Genomic DNA, 20943 nt, shown 5'->3' with positions numbered 1-20943 from the left:
AGTATTGGGAAGACATCAGACTAATTTGGGGGGGTTAATTCTCAAAACTAAATCAATTTTTTGTCTCAGTATGTTTCAGAATATGAATAGTTTTTATGTCTTTCAAGTATTTGTTATATAAAATGTTAAATTAAGATTAAAGCCTCTACATTTCTTAAGATTCCTGAGTTGGGACTCATAAGGTGAAATCTTAAAATATTATAAGATGTTGGTTGTTTAGGGTTTTTATATCAGTGGTGAATACACACAAAAGTGGTGCAGAATCCAGTAGTTACCCACAGGATAATTTTTGAAAGTTAAAGGCCAACTAAGGTAGTCTTCCTGAAAATGTTTTTGGAGGCTTTGCTATATAAAGTGGTATTTTCTTGTTACATATAATAGGAATGGCTTGTCCATCTTTGTTTCTTTTTTTCTAGCATCTGAACTTGATGCCACAACAGCAATCAGCACTTGTCCTGTTTGTTTCAGAGGAAGTGGGGTTAGAAAATGGAAGGACTTACTTGGGAGATCCTTTTACACCTGATACCTGCCAGCAGTAATTTAATACATTTCCTAGGAGATTAGAAGTATTCTAGATTACCAGATAGTTCATCAGTCTAGGAACCAGCACTGTAGGAATATCCTGAGCTGGAGAATGGAAAATGTTAGTGGTGGTGCTAATGGAGGAAATTATTATTCTGCTGGTTTTGCTTACTATGTCAAGGGAAAAGGATATATTATTCAAATGCATGTTTCCTCAGGTCATTGATATATTGTGTAGCAGAAGGCAGAGCTATTGCCTTTTTGCCTATGAAAAAATACACGTTAGCTTTTAGTTTTACTTAGTAAAACATCATGCCTCCTTCAGTGAAACTGGGTTGATTCATGTTTGAGGTGTAGAAAAAATGTTTTGACTTAAAAAGTGGCCTTCTTTATTCTAAAGTTAGTTTGACAGCAGTATCATCAGACATCAAAAACCTAACTGACAAATTGCATATTTTGGTTACTTTTGGTTCTGCAGTTTCAGTGCTTGTTTTGAAATTTGTAATGTTTTTTCACTTTAGACTAAAAAAGACTTCTGTGCCCCAAAATTCTTTTGTTTTGTCCCCTTCTATTAGCCACTCTAATGAGTATTTTCCTTCTTCACTAATTTTGTCGACTCTCTTCCAGGCATTGCTGCTGCAGTAGTGCTATGTTAGGATAGGAGCAAACTCCATTGTAGGAATGGAGTTTGGGATGGAATTCCTGTTGTAGGAATTAGCCTTAATGACATGTGCACTGCAGAAAGGGAACATTTTATATGTCACCTGTAACATAAATGAAATAACTTCAGGACAGGGAATTTGTGAGTATTTTAGCAGGCTCTTCCTGAGTTTGCTGTTATGAGTAATAGTGAAGAATAGTCATAAAAGGTAGGTGTTACTCCCCAGTGTGATTAAAATTGAGGTTGTTGTTGTGGTTATGAAACACCACAGGTGGAAAAGGAAGCATGAATCTCTTCCACTAATAGTATGTAGGCTGATAATAAACTAACATCCAGCAAGGGCATCAAACAACATTGCTTCATTTTCAGGGTGGTTTTTGTTTTTCTTTCCCTTTTCAATTACAGCTGATCCTACTGCTCTGGGATTCATCATTTCTCCGTGGTCTCTCCTGTTGCTTCCATCTGGCAGTGTGTCATTTACTGATGAAAATGTGTCCCAACAAGACCTGCGAGCGTTCACAGCACCAGAGGTTCTGCAGAACCACTCGCTGTCATCCCTGTCAGATGTTGAAAAGGTACAGTGCCTCTTCCTTGGCAGACAGCTCTGCTGTTTTGTTGTTGATCCCTTCACAAAATAGCTTTAAACCATCCTTTTTGTCTCCCCATGGTTTGTGATTCATGTAATTTCTTTTGTGAGGTGGGAGAGGGATCCTCCTACTTCGTTTTTTCTGGTTAAAGTGGAATAGTGATTATAGTTGCATGCAGTTGTGAGGAAGAGTCTGTACAAGCCCTGGCCATGTACATACTTGGGCAATGGCTTCACAGAATTTCCACTTCTCCATTTTAACTCTTTCACAAGGGTAAATGTTCACACAGGTAAGGTTTGTATATGTGGTCTCCTCTAGGTCACTGACAGGTACAGTAAAAATTATTATCTTCTCAGCTGTCTTCTTGACACGAATTTGTTGTGAATGGTAACACTTTACTCAGAAAACCATTCCCTTGGCTTAGCCAAAGATACTTAGCAGTGGGAGTGAAAAGGAAGTTGAGCTATTTCTATCTCCTTGGCTTCCCTGGATCAATAATCTTTAGAGAGAAGCTAGCCACAGACAGTGTTGTAATCTGGGAACAATTATGACATTTGGCAGTGTTCCTCCAGGAAGAAACAGCTCTTACTTCAGAGGAAAGTGGTATTGGCATCAATTGCTGTTGTGTGCACAAGGACTATTAAAACATGTGTTTCTGTGTTGAACATTTTGTTTTAGCAGCTTTTTGTGTATAGTCAGTTTTCTTCAGGGCTATATCACCAAACATCTACTGAAAATCCACAGTTACTTCCAAGCCCTTTAGACATCCTTCTTGCCCTGCATATTGTCAAAATTAATGGTATAATAAAATATGTTCACAGTTTTGTCTATGGCAAAACTATAAAGAATTAGAAACCTAGGCTGAAAATTTTAACAGAGAAGTAAAAATAACACTGATATCCGTGAAGACTCAGGTTCAGTTATGTAGGATGCAGCTGCCAAATCCTGTAGTCATACTGTTGGATTTGTTTATTTGCTTTCAAGAGGGACAACACTTTTGAAGACAGTAATGTTACCTCTAGTGCCAACTCTGAAGTAAATGTACAAAACAGGCCTTTAAAAATGGCAGAAAAAATAGTTCTGAAGTGACAAGTTTGTGATCTTTGTCAGAGCTGATTGCATTCTTTGTTCTGTGCCAGTATTCAATATGCTGCTTTTTGTCTTTTTGAAATAAATGGAGGACTGTTACTATGAAAAGCCATGCTGTGATGTTTCTTAATCTTTAGGAAGGAAGCACTCAGAGGGGCCTCTGTGGCCTGTGAATGCCAACACAGAGCGTGTCAATAGGCCATGACCAAATGCTGGCACTCTGTACTTGTGCAGGGCTGATTAATCCTCACTGACTGGGGCTGTGTGAATGTCTGCCCTGGTGTCAGCATAACCTTCCTTGCTGAGTGGAAGGTGATCCACTTAGCTGATGATGTGGAAAAAGGAAGCCCCCTGAAACATAGCTTTGTACAAAACTGGTGTCCTTTTATGGCTTTATTAGTTGAAGGTGGTAAGGGAGATAAATAGCTTATATGTGCATCCCTCTTGTCTTGACTGCTTCCCTGTGCACTCCTGTTAAACTCTGTATCAGGTGTACACTGGTTCTTTGTAAGGAATATGTTGACTTCGTGTTTCTTAGATCACAGAATCAGATCTTGCTTTGCTGATTGTGGTAACTTTTGACACGTTTAAACTTTTTTTTTCCTCTGTCACAACTGGCTGTAGTTCACTGAATTCATTTACTGGAAATCATTGGTGTTTTCCTTTTTGATTGTTCTACTAAAAGCTGCTGAAGGCAGAAAAATACCTTGTTTATTAAGGCCTTGTGTCAGACAGTGGCAGGGTTGCCTTTGTCTTTTCAGTTATGATTGTACTTGCTAATACAAATTAACAGTGTATTCAAGGAGATATACTAAAAATAAAATTAATACCCCTTTGATTCCAAAACACACAGTCAATTTTATTCCGAAATATGTCTGAGGTAATTGCAAGCTTATTGGAAATAGAGTAACCAAACCATTGCAAATTAGAAGGGTGATTGATTTGGGAAATTAATTTCGTGTTGATTTATATATTGTGGAACATATTTTAAGTATAATACAAACATTAATTAGAATTTTTGAACAAATGCTTTTATTTTGAAAGATGTTTTCAGATAGATTAGTAGAGTAGAAAGTTTTAGTTTAGAGGTCTGATTGCACATCTCATTTTCGGAAATGTCTTTGGGTATGTTGAAGCTCAGAATCATAGAATGATGGAATACCCTGAATTAAAAGGGCTTCTCAAGGATCATCAAGTCCAACCCCAGATTCCAAAGACTGCAACCCAGAAATGTATCTGACCATTGTCCTAATTTTTCTTGAACACTGACAGGCTTAGGACTATGACAGTGTCTCTAATTAGAATTAACTAATTTTATAATAGTTTTTGTAATTGCTGTTCTTGCATTATTGGGGGACTGAAAGAGGTGGGAAACTTCCATTTTTGTTTGGTTGGGGCTTTTTCTGGATTGTTTTCATGTCTTTTGTGTTGTGTTAGCTTTTTCTGAAAAGGTTTTTTTTGCATTCATTATTGCCATGAAAGCATATTCACCTTTTTCTCTGTAGCTGTGGTATATCTTGATATGTAAGGAAGACTTTGTAGCTTTTCAATTGAAAGGGTAATGGATGATAAACCAGATAGAGAGCAATTTTCTCAGTATTTGTAAAAGAATGCTTCTGATTGGATAGGGCAGTGGCATTGACTTAGAACTCTTGATGCATTTTTCTGACTACTGTCCTAACCTGTTCAGATTTTTGTCAATTTATATATCTAGAATTTAAGTAAGATGTTTTGCTTTTAATTGGTGAGGAGGCTGACTTATGTGAGCTTTAATTTATTGCTGTCCTTGTAATTGTTGTTCATTGCCTTCAGAATTATTCAATACATTTGTTGCTTTAAGTACCATAAATACTACTAATAACATGGTATAAAGAGCCATGACTAGTGTATATTACTTACACAGTTTAGAAAAACTGTGCTTTCTTTCACTTACCTGTTTTGACAGTCACCTACAGAGCCAGCATGTGCTTGTCCTCTTAATTCTGCAGTATTTAAAGGTTTTATTCCTTGTACTGATGAGTGTATTATGTTGAAGATATGTTAATTGTTAATTATATGTGTAATGGTTAATGCATTTGTACCTTCAAATATCAGTTATAGATTAAGGAACTGCTTTCAATGTTTATATTCTTTTGTTGATTCCTTCTTTTTCCTTTGATCTCAGTCTCTGTGATCTCATAGGATAGCCCCCTGCTTGAGTCGTACTAAGGTCTGCCTTGCTTCAGACTTCACAGGTTTTTAGGATCCTTGGACACAAGCATGCAGTCTTTGCCCCACACTGGGCTGATTGTATGGATTACATGACTTTCTGGCTTCAGTGTGAGATGAAAGCTTAAAACTGAGCAAAGAAGAGGGGGCACTGGTTGGATGCTGTATGTTTAGTAGCACTAGGATTTGCTTCTCTGAACCTCATGTTAAGGAGAGGTAGGATGTAAAAGACAGCTGAGCCTCAATACTAGAAATGTATTTCTAAGCAAAATGATGTTAAGTTAGTTGCTCTCCTTTAAGAAGTCTGCTTTGCATTTCCAGTCTTGTTCAATGAGTTGACAGATATCTTGTGTCTTATGGCAGGTTCATATTTATTCTCTTGGTATGGCACTCTTTTGGGGAGCTGACCATGAAGTTCCTCAAAGTCAGGTAAGTTTAGATTTGGTTTTGTTTAATATTGCAACTTCAGACTTGATGTTGTTTGACTGACTCTGCATTTGAGTTTGCATGGCAGGATGTCATACTGAGACACTGAGGAGTAAGATGCCTTTCCCAGAGTTTTACAGAATGGATCTGGTTAGAAAGGACCACAGTGGGTCCAACCTCCCTGCCCAAGCGGGGTCATCCCAGAGCACATGGCACAGGATTGCATCCAGATGGTTCAGTGAGGGAGCTCTCAGCTTCTCTGGGCAGTCTGTTCCGGTCACTGCACAGTACAGAAGTTTCCTTTCCCATACTTGGAGCTTTTTCTTGTGAAGTGTGGTGTTGTCTTGCAGGGAGAAGGTGCTGATAGCACATTTGTGTTAGTTTCCATGAAGATACATCTGGGCTGGTCTATCCTGTAATGCCACAGGCTGAAAGACAGTGGTTTAAGCTGCTGACAAAGGAGAAAATAATTTGTTTTCATTTAGGCTTATATAAAAATAAATATTGAAGTAACCATGGTTGTTTTACACATAATAAACTTGTTCTCCATGCTGCCATAGCTTCTGTGAGTCTGGATTTAGCACATATAGATACTTACCTTTCACAGTGGCCAAGAAAGGGTATGAATTGTTTGGAACAGGGAGTAGATTCTTGCTATTGATTTGTCAGTCATTGCAGACATAGTTGCAGACTGCTTAGAGCTGTGTTATTGCTCAATGTGGTTATTTTACACACCCAGCAGAACTCTTAGACTGTCCTGCCAAAACTGACTGAAGATAAATGTGATTCATTATCTTCCTCAGTGCTCCTTCCCTGCCCACAATTAAATTTTAAGAAGTAAATATCTAGAGTAGTGAAAATAAGATTAAATGCTTCTGAAAAAGCATTTAGTGGTGGATTTGAAGCTGTGGGAGAAGCAGTTTGTGGTTCAGATTTAGGTTCGTTCCTACTAGTAGATGTTATATATAAGACTAAGGAAGAAAATTTTGAAAGACTTCAGCATTTTAGGCGTTCAGTTCCTAATATTTTCTTTAACACAGTGGTAGTAGGGATCTCACTTGTACTGGTTTGGAAGTAGCTCACTTAATGCAGCCAAGTGAGGTAAAAAACTTTGAAGCTCTGACTATTTAGGGGTACCTGTTCATAATGACTACTGTGCCTGTCCCAAAATCCCTAGAGTTTTCTTAGATACTAGGGCTTTTCTCTTTCTTTGCTCTCCTGTCTTGTAGGAGATGAAAGGAGCAGTATTCAACAGTAGCAGAAGGGTGACTTAAAGAAGGTGGGTGTTGAGAGGAGTGTAGGCATAAATTTTAGTACCTGTTTTCTTTGTTTCTTTCTTTGGTGTCAGGAGTGTGGCAACAGTTTCTCAATAATGTAGTGGGAAGGCATGCTCTACCTGCTAATAAAACAGTATTTCCCCAAAGACAATGTGGTGAGGGTAAGCCTGGAAGGAATTTGCCTTTGGGACGTTAACATGTGGATCCTGTGTCCTGTGGAGTTAGTGTTGGCAAAAGGACAATCTTATGTATGGCATTACTTTTGTGTGTTAATTTGAATGTGCAGATTTTCCCTTTTTTTAAAATAAGTTTTCTGTATTTGTCTGCCTGTATTGGTTAATGAGCTGCTTCTCTGCTGGGAGTGTGGCTGAACAGGAGATTCATATCTTATTCACATACATGATTTTTATTATTAGCTAGTAGTGATAAACAGATAGATGGGAAAAGCCTATATTAATTAAATCAGGGTGGTCCAGAATGCCTTTTTTATGGCTTACCTTAAGAGTGCTCACACAGAGAAGATTGAAAGATTGCAATTGTTTGAAGCACTCTGTGATGCAAAAAGCTTGACAGTGTTTGTACTTTGTGGGTAACCACCCACTTTGGGAGAGCTGCAGATCAGAAAGCTCAGGTCCCAAGTGCCTGTGGCACCTGAGAACAAGTGTTATCACTGACTGCTGCATACCCTGGGGAGGGATATTCAGTGTGCTGCATTCACTGAATGGGGAGAGCAGAAAGACATCTGGATTTATTTTTTTTAGGCTGTATGGGTGTTGTCCTGCAGTTAGGAAACTCTGCTTTGCTAACCAGTGTCTTGGTTATTTTATTCCTTCCTTTTTTGTTGATACTGTTTGGTGATATCACTGGAATTTGGGAATGCTAACACATCTGCTACAAAATATTGGTGAGGTGAGGTGGTGTGCAGAAAATGAGCATAGAGGATTGTACAAAATTATTGTGATGAGGTTTGAATTTTAAATTTGTGAGTGGCAGAATGGTCAAAATTAAGGATTAAAACTTCCTCTGAACCTTTTCCCTTTTACTTTATTTTCATTTATTCATTAAATATTTGAGAAAGTCTTTGGTGTCCTGACCTTGCAGATCAGGCAGCTTGTTTAGGCCAGATTGTTGTAGAGTAGGGGATGAATCCAGAGGCTGAATGCATCTCTCCTGTTCTACAGCCACTATTTTTTCACCTCCTAGATGATGACTTTCAAACTGGCGCTCAGATAATGTAGGCAGTAAGTCTCATGAATAGTTAATGTGCGTTGTTGAGTGTCTTTTGTTTCTGAGTGTTCCCCAAGTCACGGTTAAAACTGATTCTCCTGTGTCCCCTGTTCTTGTTTGTCCCTAGCCTATCAAGCTTGGAGACCATCTCAACAGCATACTCCTGGGCATGTGTGAAGATGTCATTTACGCCCGTGTGTCCGTACGGACTGTTCTGGATGCCTGCAGTGCCCACATAAGGAACAGCAACTGTGCCCCTTCTTTCTCATATGTGAAGCAGTTGGTCAGACTGGTTCTGGGAAGCCTGTCTGGGGTAAGTCTGTGTCAGCGTTTGAGGAAACAATAGAGGTGAGCAGGAAGAGAGCAAAAGTGCTAATTCACAGTCACTCTGCAGTCTTTCTTCCTCTTGTTTTGGTATGTTGCAATTTTGACAAGGGTGAGTGTTGAAAGGAGAGAACAGCTTCTGTCCCCATGTAGCAGTTTGTGCACTTGACAGTTCCTCCTGGAACATGCGTTCATGAGTTTCTGAAGAGGTCATTTCATGAACTGTCTTCATTGAAAAAAAAAAAAAAAAAAGTAGGAAGAACCAGGAGAACAAGGTGATGAACTGCAGGGCAAGGCTTAGACTTGTTGCTACTTGAAATGCTTCAGAAATGATTGCTGTGAGTTTACTTTAACTTGAAGTTATGCTTGATTTTTGGAGAGTTGCTTATTAACAGAAAGAAGGACTCTTTAGGCAGTGTGCCAGTTCTCTTGCACTTCTGCTCAGCTCTTGAATATGAGATTTGTGGAGGATTTTATTGTCTAATAATGACCAAACTGTTTTTAGAAGTGAAGAAATTACATGAGCTCATCTTGCAAAGTTACTATTCCTGATGTGCAACTTCTCTCTTCACCTAAACCATTACAGCATAACTTCAGAATAGTTAAATAATTTTAAGTAAATCAAGGAAGACCATAAATTGTCATAGAATCATAGAATGGTATGGGTTAAAAGAGACCTTAAAGCTAGATGTAACCTCCCTGCCATGGTCAGGGATACTTTTTGCAAGACCAGATTGCTCAGAGCTCCATCCAGCCTGCCTTGAACACTTCCAGGGAGAGGACATCCACAACTTCTCTGGAACCTGTGCCAGTGCCTCACCACCCTCACAGTAAAGAACTTCTTCCTAATAGCTAATCTAAATCTACTCTCAGTTTGAAGCCATTTTCCTTTGTCCTGTCACTACGTGCCTGTGTAAATAGTTCCTTTCCATCTTTCTTGTCGGGTCCCTTCAGGTACTGGAAGGTCACGATTAGGTCACCCCAAGCCTTTTCTTCTCCAGCCTGAACAGCCCCAATTCTCTCAGTCTTTCCTTGTAGGAGAGGTGCTCCACCCCTCTAATCAGCTTGGTATCCTTTCTCTGGACTTGCTCCAGCAGGTCCATGTAAATTAAAAATTGCTGTTTAGAGAGGCAGCACTGAAATTGCATGAAAAATGTTTAATTTGCTGATGCTTTTTTTTTTTTTTTTTTTTTTTTTAATAAAAAGGTATGGTCTAATATGGTTAGACAGTTTCTTCATATATCTGGTTTGGAAATGCTTGCAGAAAGTGAGAGGTCCCTGCATTTGTCTAATATTTGACAGCAGCTGATTATGCCAGCCCTCCAGAAATAGTGCTGAACCTGAACTCCACAAAACATTGTCTAGTCTGTGAGGTATGTCTGTCAGTCCAGTGCTCCTCACTGTAGTGTCTGAAGTCTTTTGTAGTTGCCAAGTGGAACTAGTCTGTGGTTCAGTGAAATAAAAGGCTACAGGGCCTTCATCAGTGGTGATGTTAAAATAAAGACCCAAATTTTAAATCAGGCCACAATCTATAGAAACAGCCACTCTGGAAAGAGTCATTATTCTCCAAGTTGTTGATGGCCATTTCAGGATAGCAAGTTTTCTGTTTTCCCTCCTCTTGTTCTTGTCAGCAGGCTTTCAGGGAGTCTGGGGTTAGGGTGGCAGACTGATCTAGACCAGCCTGCCAAAGACAGTAACAGTGCTCCCAGATACTTTTTCTGAAATCCAGTGGAGAGCTGAATCCAGCAAGTGTGCTCCCAATCTCCTGTCCATGTTGTTAATGAAGGAGTGGGACTAGCAGTTATCCAGTACTGAAGCTTTGCTCATTTCCTCTGCCAGTGACCTTTTTAATTCTGAATGTGTCACTGCATTGGCTTTGCAAGAAAACAAGAAAAAAAAAACAAGCTGAAGAGAACCAAGAGTTAACAGAGCAATGACAGCATAGCTGTGCTGCTAGGTTTTTGTGCACCTTAGCCAGCCAGCCCTGCTGGTTTTAATGTTCAGTGCTCCGTATGTGTGTTGGAATTTTTAAAGTTAACAAGAAAAATGTATAAATTTTGTTTTTTCAGAGGCAGAGTACAACTTATTATTCCAAGGTTGGCATGCTCTAATCTTGATGGGCCTCATCAAAGGCTCGAGGGGTCTTATCTCTGTAACTGGTCATTTGGTGGTGTCTGAAGCACAGCTGAGAGGTCCCATTTGAATGTTTGCATTTGCCATGTTAATATGCTTTGTGAAGGGCAATATAGCCCCAGGCTGATTCAGTCTGTTTCATGTTAACTGAGTTGTATTGTAACTGTGAAGTCTGCTTGATTTCTCCTTCTCTCCTGCTGTCCGGGTTACACTCCCACCATATGGAAAGATCTCACTAAGAATATGTTGTTGTAGAAAATAAACTCTTCTTTGAATGATTGTATATGTGAAAGATTTTCCTAGGGAAGTAATGATTTTAAAAAAGTAAGGTTAAGTGAAAAGTTAGTGGGAGTAAAAGGAATGACACGTGAAAGGAATGTGCCTGAGGGGCTGAAGAGGCTGCTCACAACTGGGTGCATGTGGTTTGACACATGCAGTAAGTCCTGTGAGGGTACAAGACAGTTCTTCCTGTTATGCAGAAAACTCCTCAGTAGAGCTAGGCAAGTTCTAGTCATGTTGTAATCATGGAAGGTGGTTTTGAGTGCTGCTGTCCCTTCAGTTTGCTGTAGGGGTGGAATGTGTTTAAGTTGTGAACTTAATTTATTCTTAGTGGAAAAAAGGTAGACGAAATGTGTAGTTAAATGAAGTGCACACTGTTCAAATATGGATAATTCGAGGGGATATTCTCACTGATTAATCAGTTCTTTATTAAAAAGGGTGAACTCCCATTCTACACTTTGACACTGACTAATATTATGCATTTACATGAAAACAATGCTTGTTTCATACTAATATGAGCTCTTCCAACATTTTGACTTCATGTTACTGCCTTTTTTGCAGATGGATCAGCTGTCTTGTAATGGAGATAAAAAATTGCAGCCAGACAGGAGCCAGGCTATTCGGGAGAGGCTGAGGGGAAAAGGGCTTCCCACAGGTAAGTGTTTCATTGCAACCCTGTGGATTACCAAGTTTGGGTAGATTTTGCAAGCAAATAAATCAAATAGAGGAGGACTTGCTTACATTCAGAGAACTCTGATGGTTCAGTGTCAAGCTAAATGTTGGTGATGGTGACAGGTGATGATGGTTTCAAGAAAATATTTGTCTTTTTTCATTTCGGTCCTTATGGTAGGAACAGGTTTTAAAGGCTCTCAGCCGAATGTTTTATTTCTGGAGAAAGGAGATTTTCAGCTAGAGGAACAGGAAGCAGCTTTTCCTTGTTCCCTCTTTCCTGTGGACTCTGCTCTCTCATAGCTCAAATACCTCTATTTGCACAAAACATTTCTCCCTGAATCCCAGGGAGCCCTGAACTCTTTTCCCTGCACACAAAGCTCTTTTGCTGCCTTATTTTATCTTTTTTTCTGAAGAGAAGTGGTATATATTCTATCACAGTTCTGCTATGCTGTGATAGTGTCAGGTAGATAAGGAAGCGAGGTGTGGTTGTACTTTACTTCAGGGAAGGAAAGAGGAAACTGGGAGGACACAGATGGTTGCTGCTGCCACTGTGGAGGAAAAAGGATAAAGTGATGTAGGTTGAGTGCTGATGTTTGCCATGATTTTTTGTTGTTTAAGACCATAGATGTTGTTAAAGGTCATTGGCAGCATCAGCAGCCTCAGCTCTGTGCTAGGCTTTTCAGACAAGAGAATGTATTCCTCCAAAAGGCTGGTCTCTAATTTTTCTGGAAGAATTGTGGAGCTGAGCATTTTATAAGGCATCAGCTTGGACCAGTCTAAGTCATTGCAACAAAGATATGTTGCTGATGTGCTCAAATTGCTCCTCTGTTCTTTGGTTTTGTGTCAAGCAACAATGCAGTGAAAAGCAGGAACTTAAATAACCCATGAAGTTGTCAGTGACAATATGAACTGCAGAAATCAGACACAAGTCTGGCAAGGGATTGGTGGTCTTCATTTATTGATATATATATATATATATATGTTTTTTTAAGACGAGGCTAGATTACACTACTGTTTGATATAAAACACTTACGGCAGTGGTTGTCAGCTCTTCCCTTCCAGCATGTGTTTAGGAACAGTTTCTGGTACAAGCTGTTTCTTATTTTCTGGCACAAATTCACTGTTCTGACTGCTTTCTCAGGGGCTTTGTTTTCTTACTGGTTCTTTTCTTTTTTTTCCAGAATATTTCTGTAGCAATAGGGAGATCTTTTAGAAATACAGGATTTGGGACAGGATCAATCTAGTTGACTGGATTCATAAACTATGTAATGTCTGCCTTTTCTGAATTTCTTAAGAGCTTTCTTAAATGAATTCTTTCCCTGGTTCCCACTAATTTTAAGGTTTGAACCACAGCCTTATTTTTCTGGTTGTTAATTTGTTTATTCTTTAACCCTGTGCTTCCCAGTCTCCAGTGCTGTCCAATAAACAATACTATTTCTTTATACACCTTCGTTCTTTTGCCAGTACTACCTTATTTAATATTTTTTTCAAGAACTTTATTTAAGCATAATGTTTTACTACCTCAAGTTTTTAATTTCTATACCCTCTTACCATCCCCTATGCTGCTTTTTATTTTGTAGCCATAGTTAACTGTGTTTCGGCAATGATCAAAATATTTGTAAAGTTTTGGGGACAGAGCAGGGTTGTCTTTAAAGTCTGTTCTCACTGCATTAGCAAACTCTGATTATTCTTTTCTTTGCTGTTTCTAGTTTTCTGTTCGGTAATACAACTGACCAGTCTTTTGCTGTTTTGTTATTAATTTTCTTAGAAAATCTTTAACTCTTTTTAAATGTTTGTGGTGTGAGGAGTTTTGTTTCTTTGTCCATTTGTTTTCCTACCCACAACTTCATTTAAACTTTTTAGCAGATTTTTCTTTCTCCTGAAGTAATGCTTGTCCCCAGTGTCTTCATTATATCTTAAAAAAAACCTTTTGTTTTAGGTTCTACTAAATTTTGGAGATTGCTATATTAGCTCCAGCCAACATCTTCATGGGTTTCTGGGTCAGCACCAGGGTGAATAACATGTAATGTCTGAAACTTCCTCTGAGGACTCTGTCTTTTAACTCAGAGGAAGTAGACTAGATGATCCAATTGCTGTTTTTTTACTGTATTCTCTAACTTGAAAAAAATGTCATGGGTAGAATGTTTTTTCCTCTTATTCTTGGAGACTGAGTCCACTTGGCTCAGCTGCTATCAACCAGTAAGTTTAACAGAGAGTTTTAAGCAACCTCGGTCAAAATTACTTTCTGAAAGTAAAGTTCTCTTTTTAGGGAACTTCATACTGTCTGAAGAGTTCTAATTTAATGGAATCTTTACTCAAATAATATTTGTGAAATGAGACAATGTCTTGACCCCCAGGCTACAAAGCTGGCTGAATAGTTCTCATTCCTTAACACCTGTTCCTGTGAAGCTCATTGAAAGTGCTTGCATGTGTAGAGTGTTACAGAAAATGTGTGGCAGCCCAGGGAATAAATGTTTGTGCTTCACTCTTCCAGTGCAAACATTATATTGTCTGCATAACTCCAAGCCTGGTCTGAAAGGTACAAGTTATTAATGATGTGCTCTTGGATACTTGATTTTCTTTTCTATTCTTTTCAAGATGAACTGTAAATGAGCACAACTGCTTTTCACTTACCTTGTAGGGTTTATGATATTTTGGTATTATGGTTCTGTCTTCCCATCTTCCCCCCCATCCCTAGAAGCAGAAAATATTTTTCATGTTCTCTGATATTTGAGTCTCTATTTTCATTTTAAAAAAATGGAAATCACTCATTCATTTGTTTTATGTGTTGCCTGACCTGCTTCCACTCAAACGTTTTCAATTTCTCTGTATCACATTATTTATTTGTGGAACTCATTTCTCATTTTCCTCCTTTTCCTTAGAAGTTTTACAACCTTCTTAGTTTCTCCAAAACCTTTCCCAATTCTGCTTCTGTTATCAGTCAGTTTTCCTAGTATACCTTAATAGCACCATCTTCTCTTTATTTTGATCTTAGATACATTGCTTGATCTTCATTTTGCTGAGACCTCAGGGAATTGTAATATACAAAACACAGCCCCTCAAATAACCAAAGCAGTTCTTGCTGTTTTCAGTTCTCTTTTTACACTGATGTTAAATACACTGAGTCATGTATTTGGAAGTCAGTGAGGACCCAGTGAAATGGGTGTCTGATACTAATGAGCAACAGCTTGCATTTGATTCAGGGCAATTCAGTGCTTGGTTGGTTTTTTGGTTTTTTGTGTTTTTTTTTTTTTTTTTTTTTTTTTTTTTTTTTTTTTTTTTTCCTACAATGCTGTTTTGCCAGTGCAAATTCAGTCAATAATAGCACAGATCAGATGCCCTGGGAGCACAGCTGTAAATTTCAGGGAAAGTGAGCTATAGAATGTAGTGCTGATTATAGTCGTTGATAATCTCATAGACTGAGGAGCCACAAGTAGAAGGCCAGATGAAGGTTTAAGGAAAATGTTACAATTTAAAAAAAAAGCCAATAAAATCAAAACAACTCAGGAAGGCACGAGGTCCTTTTCCCCTGGTTTGTCACTGTGCTGTTCTGCTGCTGTTTGTAGCTGAAATAAAGGCCTCTTAATCCAGTTGCAAATTGGCAAACATTTATTTGGTCAGTAAGCTACTAAGAGACACTTATGATTTTGAACCTTCATCTTTCTAATGAGTTAGAAGTTCTGTGAGTCATCTTTCACCCTTTTCTCATGTTTTGCTGCCTCTGAGAACACATTTTGCGTCAGGTTTAGCACTGTGGGATGATTGGAGGGGGCGAGGTGAGTGTACATAAGGAGGTGTATAACTTTCCTAGTTACTTCCCCAGTGTATTATAAGTAAAGTAAATACAGTGAGCAGAAATCTTTGCTGGAAAGGACAGAGGACTTGTCTGATGTTCACTGAGGTGAAGTCCTGCTGAATTGTTGTGAAAATCTTAGAATTCATGTTGAATAAAATAGCTGTCATATGGAGAAAAAAGCAGCATAAAGGGTATGGCATTTATTGTGAACTTGTATTGGAAAGTTACTTGGAGCATGTAATAAATTGTGCTGATAAATCATGCTAATTTCATGAATACAAGAGATGGTTCAGTAAGAGAGATGTGCTTCTAATTGGAGAGTAGCCAACTAATACCTTAGATTCTTGCAGTCTTTGTAAAATGATATGATTTTTCCTTTATTTTAATTTCATTATTATTCAGATCAGTTTTCCATCCTATGTTAATCCACAATTATAATTGCTAGGGCTTTATTGTTGACTTAGGATAAATGTTTTGAAATTTTTCCAACTCACATGTTTAAATCAAATATTTTTCTCACCTTATGTAACCAGCTTCGATGTTTTCAGCTATTCATTTCCATCTTTATGTCTTCAAAATAATTAATAAATTAATAAACAGCTTTGTGTTAATATTCTCCCCAGTTAAATTTATTTTTTGTCTCTTTCATGACTCACTTTCTCTGGCTGTCTTGGTGAATGAGTTTTACAGCAGGGTTGGCTGCAGAAGTAATTTATTGTAAATTAATATTACAGAATGTTTGGTTTTAGTCAAGTCATATTCGGAACACAGTGTTTAGGAACTGACTTAACCAGCAGAAATAAAAGCAGTAAGACCTGTCATGAGTCATCTGAACCAATGAGTTACTTAATTTTTGTACTTAAAAACACCTTAGACCTTAAAAGAGTTCTTACATCAATAATTATATGTGAAAGTTACTTAATTGGCTTCATAAAGTTCTTTTGGTGTGACAAAAGATTAAATAACTGTCAAACTCTTCCAAACATAAAGCAAGAATTAATCCACTCTGTTACTCTTTGCCACAATTTATCTTTGAAAAGGATATGTAGGCTATTAAATGCTCAGTTGAAATTTCCCTACCTTGTACTTACCTGGAGACATGCTCATACCTGAAATCCTGCACCTTGTGTGTTTATTTGCAAAGTTCCAATTGAAGTTGATGATCCATGACCACCAAGGACAGACCTTTGCTGGAGATGTTTCATCTCCTAAAGAGGTGCAGCTAACAGGTGTCTTGGCTTTCCTGCCATGAGGATCCCTGATTTTAACTTGACTTTTACAGTGTGCCGCATTAATGAAGGCTTGACATTAATTTAAAAGGTCATTTAGATTTACCTTAACTGTACCCAATAGGAAATATTTGGAAATGGTGATCAAAATTGTGGATGTTGGTCAACTCCCTGTTTAATTAGACTGTATGCACTATCAGGTGTAACAAAAAATGGTAGGTGTTGTAAACTGAATGAAAAATGCTAAGGCTAAGTGCAGCTGCTTTTAATTTTAACAATATTCTGCTGTTTAATTACCACTCTCCATAATATCAACAAAAACTCAAATAAATGAAAATGTATCCTTTTTCCTCTTGATCAGTGAAGGTGCTCTTGATTACAGTGAAGGTGACTGTGCATTATGTCTTCTTTCCTGATCTGGGTGAAAACACCACTTTTGGTCTATAAAGAAACGGTTTATAGTGATTACCTCTATATGTGAACTGAAGTAGCTTAAACGTTATCTTGATAAATGCCAACACACAGACTTAAATTATCAAAAACTGCAGCACAAACTTCTTTCCACTTGCTTGAAAGTCTGTCATCTGTAAATCTGCTAAATATACTTTTTACTTTTTTTGTTTTATTTCCCCTGGCTCCTCAGTTCCAGAAAAAAAAGAACTGAGTAGGTGGAGAATAACTTCCAAAGTTCAGCAAAACCAAATGAAAGCCAGATGAAGATTTCTTGTTGAAAGAAAAAAAAAAAAAAATTATTCTTTTTCACTCCAAAAGCCATGCCTGTTTTCTTCCAATAAGTGTTTCTGTTTGCATCTAGTGTACTGGTAGTTGGCATTGGTAGAGATCTTTTAAATTTAGGTATTATTTCTCCAGGTGTAAGGAGCTTCCAGTGTGGTGCTATTGGAAATGCTTCCAGAGCAGTGCTGAGGACAAACTCAGAACTCTGAAGACAAAACAAGAGTGGACACAAAGATCAGGGAGGAAACCAATCTAGAGATGCCAAATGCTGTCTCTGTGCAGAAAAGCAGCTGTATCACCAAGCTCCTCCTGGGATACACAAAAATCCAGGAAGGGAGTAGCTAGGTGGATCTTTTGCCTACTTGGTTGAGAAATGTACCAAAAAAACCTGCCCCATAAAGCTGAGTGAGAAAGAGCAGTGGTTGCCTTTTCTTGCAGAGGTGCCTAGGAAGGGAAGAGGTAAAAATGTTGCATTTATGAAATATGAAGTGCTGCTTGGCAAGGCTCACTGCCACTGTTCTGAACAAGATGCCTGGTTTTAGAGCTGTTTGGTGTTTTTTGATAGAAGAGCTGTCAGTCCAAAGCAGAATGCAAATTGTTATAAAGGATTTATAGTTTGGCCATTACATATAGTGCTTTCAACAGTCCTTGTGTCCAGTTCAATTCTTCCTTCACAGAGAATACATTGTTTAGGAGTATTTCCATCTGAAACTTGGATTTTTCTCAGTAATTTAGAAAGGAAAAGAAAAGAGGGGGAGCCATTCCTAGCAGTCAACCCACAGGCTACATCTGGCTCTGTTGTCTTCTGTTTGGCTTTTAGCCTGCCCCAAAGGGATTGCAAACCCAACTCCTCCATCAGCTACCCACTCATATTTTAGAAACTAACCACATTGTCTGGGGAGAAAGAGGTTTTTTTCTATTGCTTTGTTTTCTGCACAGAGATGGCGTGGGAGATGTTTTTTAAACTCCTGTATAATAATTTCCTCTCTTGAGACCTTCCAGTCTGGCAGTGATGTTCTCATGTGTGTTCTCATGCACATGTGGGCAGTCTTTCCCTGCTCCCCCCAGCCCCTCTCTCTTTCTAATCACCCCCCACTCCCATATGTGTGCATCTACATACATCCACAAGTCAAAATCCACAATAGAGTTGAAAAAGGTGTTCTGTTTTGTGCAAACGAAAGGAAGGGGCAGGCAGAAAGACTTTAAAGAAAACTGAGTTGAGTTTAGGCAGCAAAACCAGATACAGTAGGTGATAGTACCAGCGGTGTTTGCGCTTACTTAATATTGGCTTAATTGCCTGTATGATCAAGCTGGTACACAAGTAATCGCAGACAGACTGGATTTAGTTAGACAACAGCCCTCTCTCAGAGGAAAATCAACCAGATTACTGTCAGCCTGAGTGGAAGATGGTCTGTGAATGACACTGGTGTAAGAGGGTGTAGTTGCATTCATAGCTGAAAACACCAAAGGAAGAAGGAAGCAGATCTATGGTTATTGAGCAAATGTAACATCTGGCAGTTGAAGGTGTGTGTGGAAAAGTAGAGTTTCGTTTTAGCACCACAAGGGAATTTAATCGTGAACTCCTGGTGATTAATTGCTATTTTTATTGTATATATTCCCTCACTATGTATTATACACTGGAATCATACAGTTACTATAATTGCATTTGAATTATTTACAGTAATTATAAATAATTGCACTAATGTAACATCAAGTGGAGGATAAACACCCAAGGGCAATATGAGGAATCAAGAACCCATACACTCTTCAGATGAGCAAGGAGGAGAGTTTAGTGCAACAAAAAAGTAACTGGGGAAGGGGAAAGTATTGCTTTTGAAATTGCTTACATGCTGCATCTTAATTGCTGATGGCTTGTTCTGTCACCCTCAGTGACAAACAGGGAGGCACTGCTCTATCCTGTTACACACCTGGGTAACTGAAGCCTGGAGTAGCTCCGTGTGGTCTCAGGTGGTGTAATTAATGTCTTCAGTCGAGCCAAGATACTTGGGATAGGTCTCCAGAGTTCCCATTACAAATACAAACTTTTTTTTTTTTAAGAGGAAAGTTGTAGCATGAGTCTTACATTATAAAGACATACAAGTTCCCTTATGCAGGTTCCTTTTGATCATTAGTTAGATATTTATTCCTTATATAGAGATTTTTGGTGGTGGTGCTTTCCTTCATTTTTTCACACTTTTCATTATAAAAGCTGGCAGGGAAAAGCTGAAGAATGAACCACATATTGACTTAATCAGTTTGGACTTGAGCATGCAATTGAACTGAAAATTCATGTGTTTAAGAAAGAGTATTATTTCTGTCTGCTCTGTTTTGGAGGTGTACTGTTTTTTGGAGTCTGGATACATGAGCCTTGTGCTGAAAGAGACTTCCTGCAGTTATTTAAGACTCTTGATCCAAGTAATGCTGAGGTAGTGGAGGAAGTCCGGGATTAAAAAAGTGAAAATACCTTTAACAGTTGATCATGTGACTTACAAAGTCTATAATACTACTTCAAAAAAGGAAGAAGGGATGAGGACAGGTTTACCTTATTAAAAACAGATATATTGGCTTGGACTGATTGCTGGTTGCCGAATCCAATTTTACAGCTGGTATTTGCACTTGAGTTACTTCTGTATTGAGAAGTCTTGCCCTTGATCCTTGGCCTCTATGCTCTGGTGCTAAAAGCAGCATGCAGTTTTGGCTGGAATAAAGTGCAGGTCCAAAAGTTCTCTATTGCTGCTTTGTTTCAGTTTGCCCTCTCAAGATACCCAGGCTGTGCACTCCTTGCCCCAAAGTCTTATTTTTTCCACTTGTCTGAGGATGATTTTTAACCAGTTCATGTTGGCACTGTCAGTCAGTTTGGGCAGAGCTTGTTGAAATAATGTCACGTAGAGAGGGATGGGTTTTGCAGAGGTGGGAAGAATTGGCAAGGCTAATGAAAAGCAGAAGTGGGAATGGGGAGAGTAAAAAAGGACAGATGAAAGACTTCCAAGAGAATTTTGCCATCTCAAGCCTGAATACTGAGGCTAGCTGTAGATTCATTTTGGTACTATGTAGAAATCTCTTGCTGACTGCTGAAGTCAATGCGGATCTGAGTTACACCTGTGGAGTGGAAGAGCAGCGTGGAAGTGGAACACCTCCTACGCTGCTTCCTGGCAGGACAGCTCATCTCCTGTCTCATCATGTCCTTGGCTGGCTGAGTGGCAAAGCTGCAGCCATGAGTACTTCCCTAGCCACTGCCCATGAGACAGTGCTCATGGCCTTCACTTTGCTTGTTAGGGGAGGCCCAGTAGGTGGCTGATGTGGGGAGCAGAGAGCATCTCTTGTGTGCTGAGGCGGAGGAGCTTGGGTCTTCAGTGCTTCTGTGCAGACAGGAAATAACTTCTGGCATATCCAAGTCCCTGGGAAGCACAGCTTTGGTGAGGAGGATGCTCCTTGCCCCCAGCACTCTTTTTCACTGACAGGAGGGCTCTTTAGCTGCAGTTCTCACCAACACACAGCAAGAGAGGGTTGTGTCTCTGGAGTGCTGTGGTGAGGATACCCGCAGGTGCTAAATGTACCTTGTGATTCTTTTCAATGCATGTGATCCTGTAACAAGATCAGTGTGCAGAAACCTAAATGATCTTTTGAAGCAAGAATGTTCTTCTGAGTCATGACTGATACTGTACCAAGTAATCCTGTGTGCATAGCTGTGGTAGTGTATGGGAGTTGCAGCTGCCTGCTTCTCTTGGTATCTTTCTGCTTTGTTTGCCTTTGTTTTATTCAGTAAGAACCTTGCATG

General features: G+C 38.9%; 1 protein-coding gene across 1 annotated transcript in view; it reads left to right on the top strand.

The window, feature by feature from the left end:
- Positions 1-20943, top strand: part of PTPN13 (protein tyrosine phosphatase non-receptor type 13) — a 112393-nt gene that overhangs the window by 30952 nt on the left and 60498 nt on the right. Inside the window, exons 3-6 of the mRNA XM_041489254.1 lie at positions 1589-1758; positions 5431-5496; positions 8125-8310; positions 11295-11388. Of these exons, the coding sequence (XP_041345188.1) occupies positions 1589-1758; positions 5431-5496; positions 8125-8310; positions 11295-11388 (516 nt within the window). The remainder of the gene's footprint in view (positions 1-1588; positions 1759-5430; positions 5497-8124; positions 8311-11294; positions 11389-20943) is intronic.

This window comes from Pyrgilauda ruficollis, unplaced genomic scaffold (genome assembly GCF_017590135.1).
Source record: "Pyrgilauda ruficollis isolate IOZ18807 unplaced genomic scaffold, ASM1759013v1 scaffold91, whole genome shotgun sequence".
Classification (NCBI taxonomy): Eukaryota; Metazoa; Chordata; class Aves; order Passeriformes; family Passeridae; genus Pyrgilauda; species Pyrgilauda ruficollis.
Note: the sequence above shows the minus strand (reverse complement) of the source record. Positions and strands in the feature narration are given on the sequence as shown.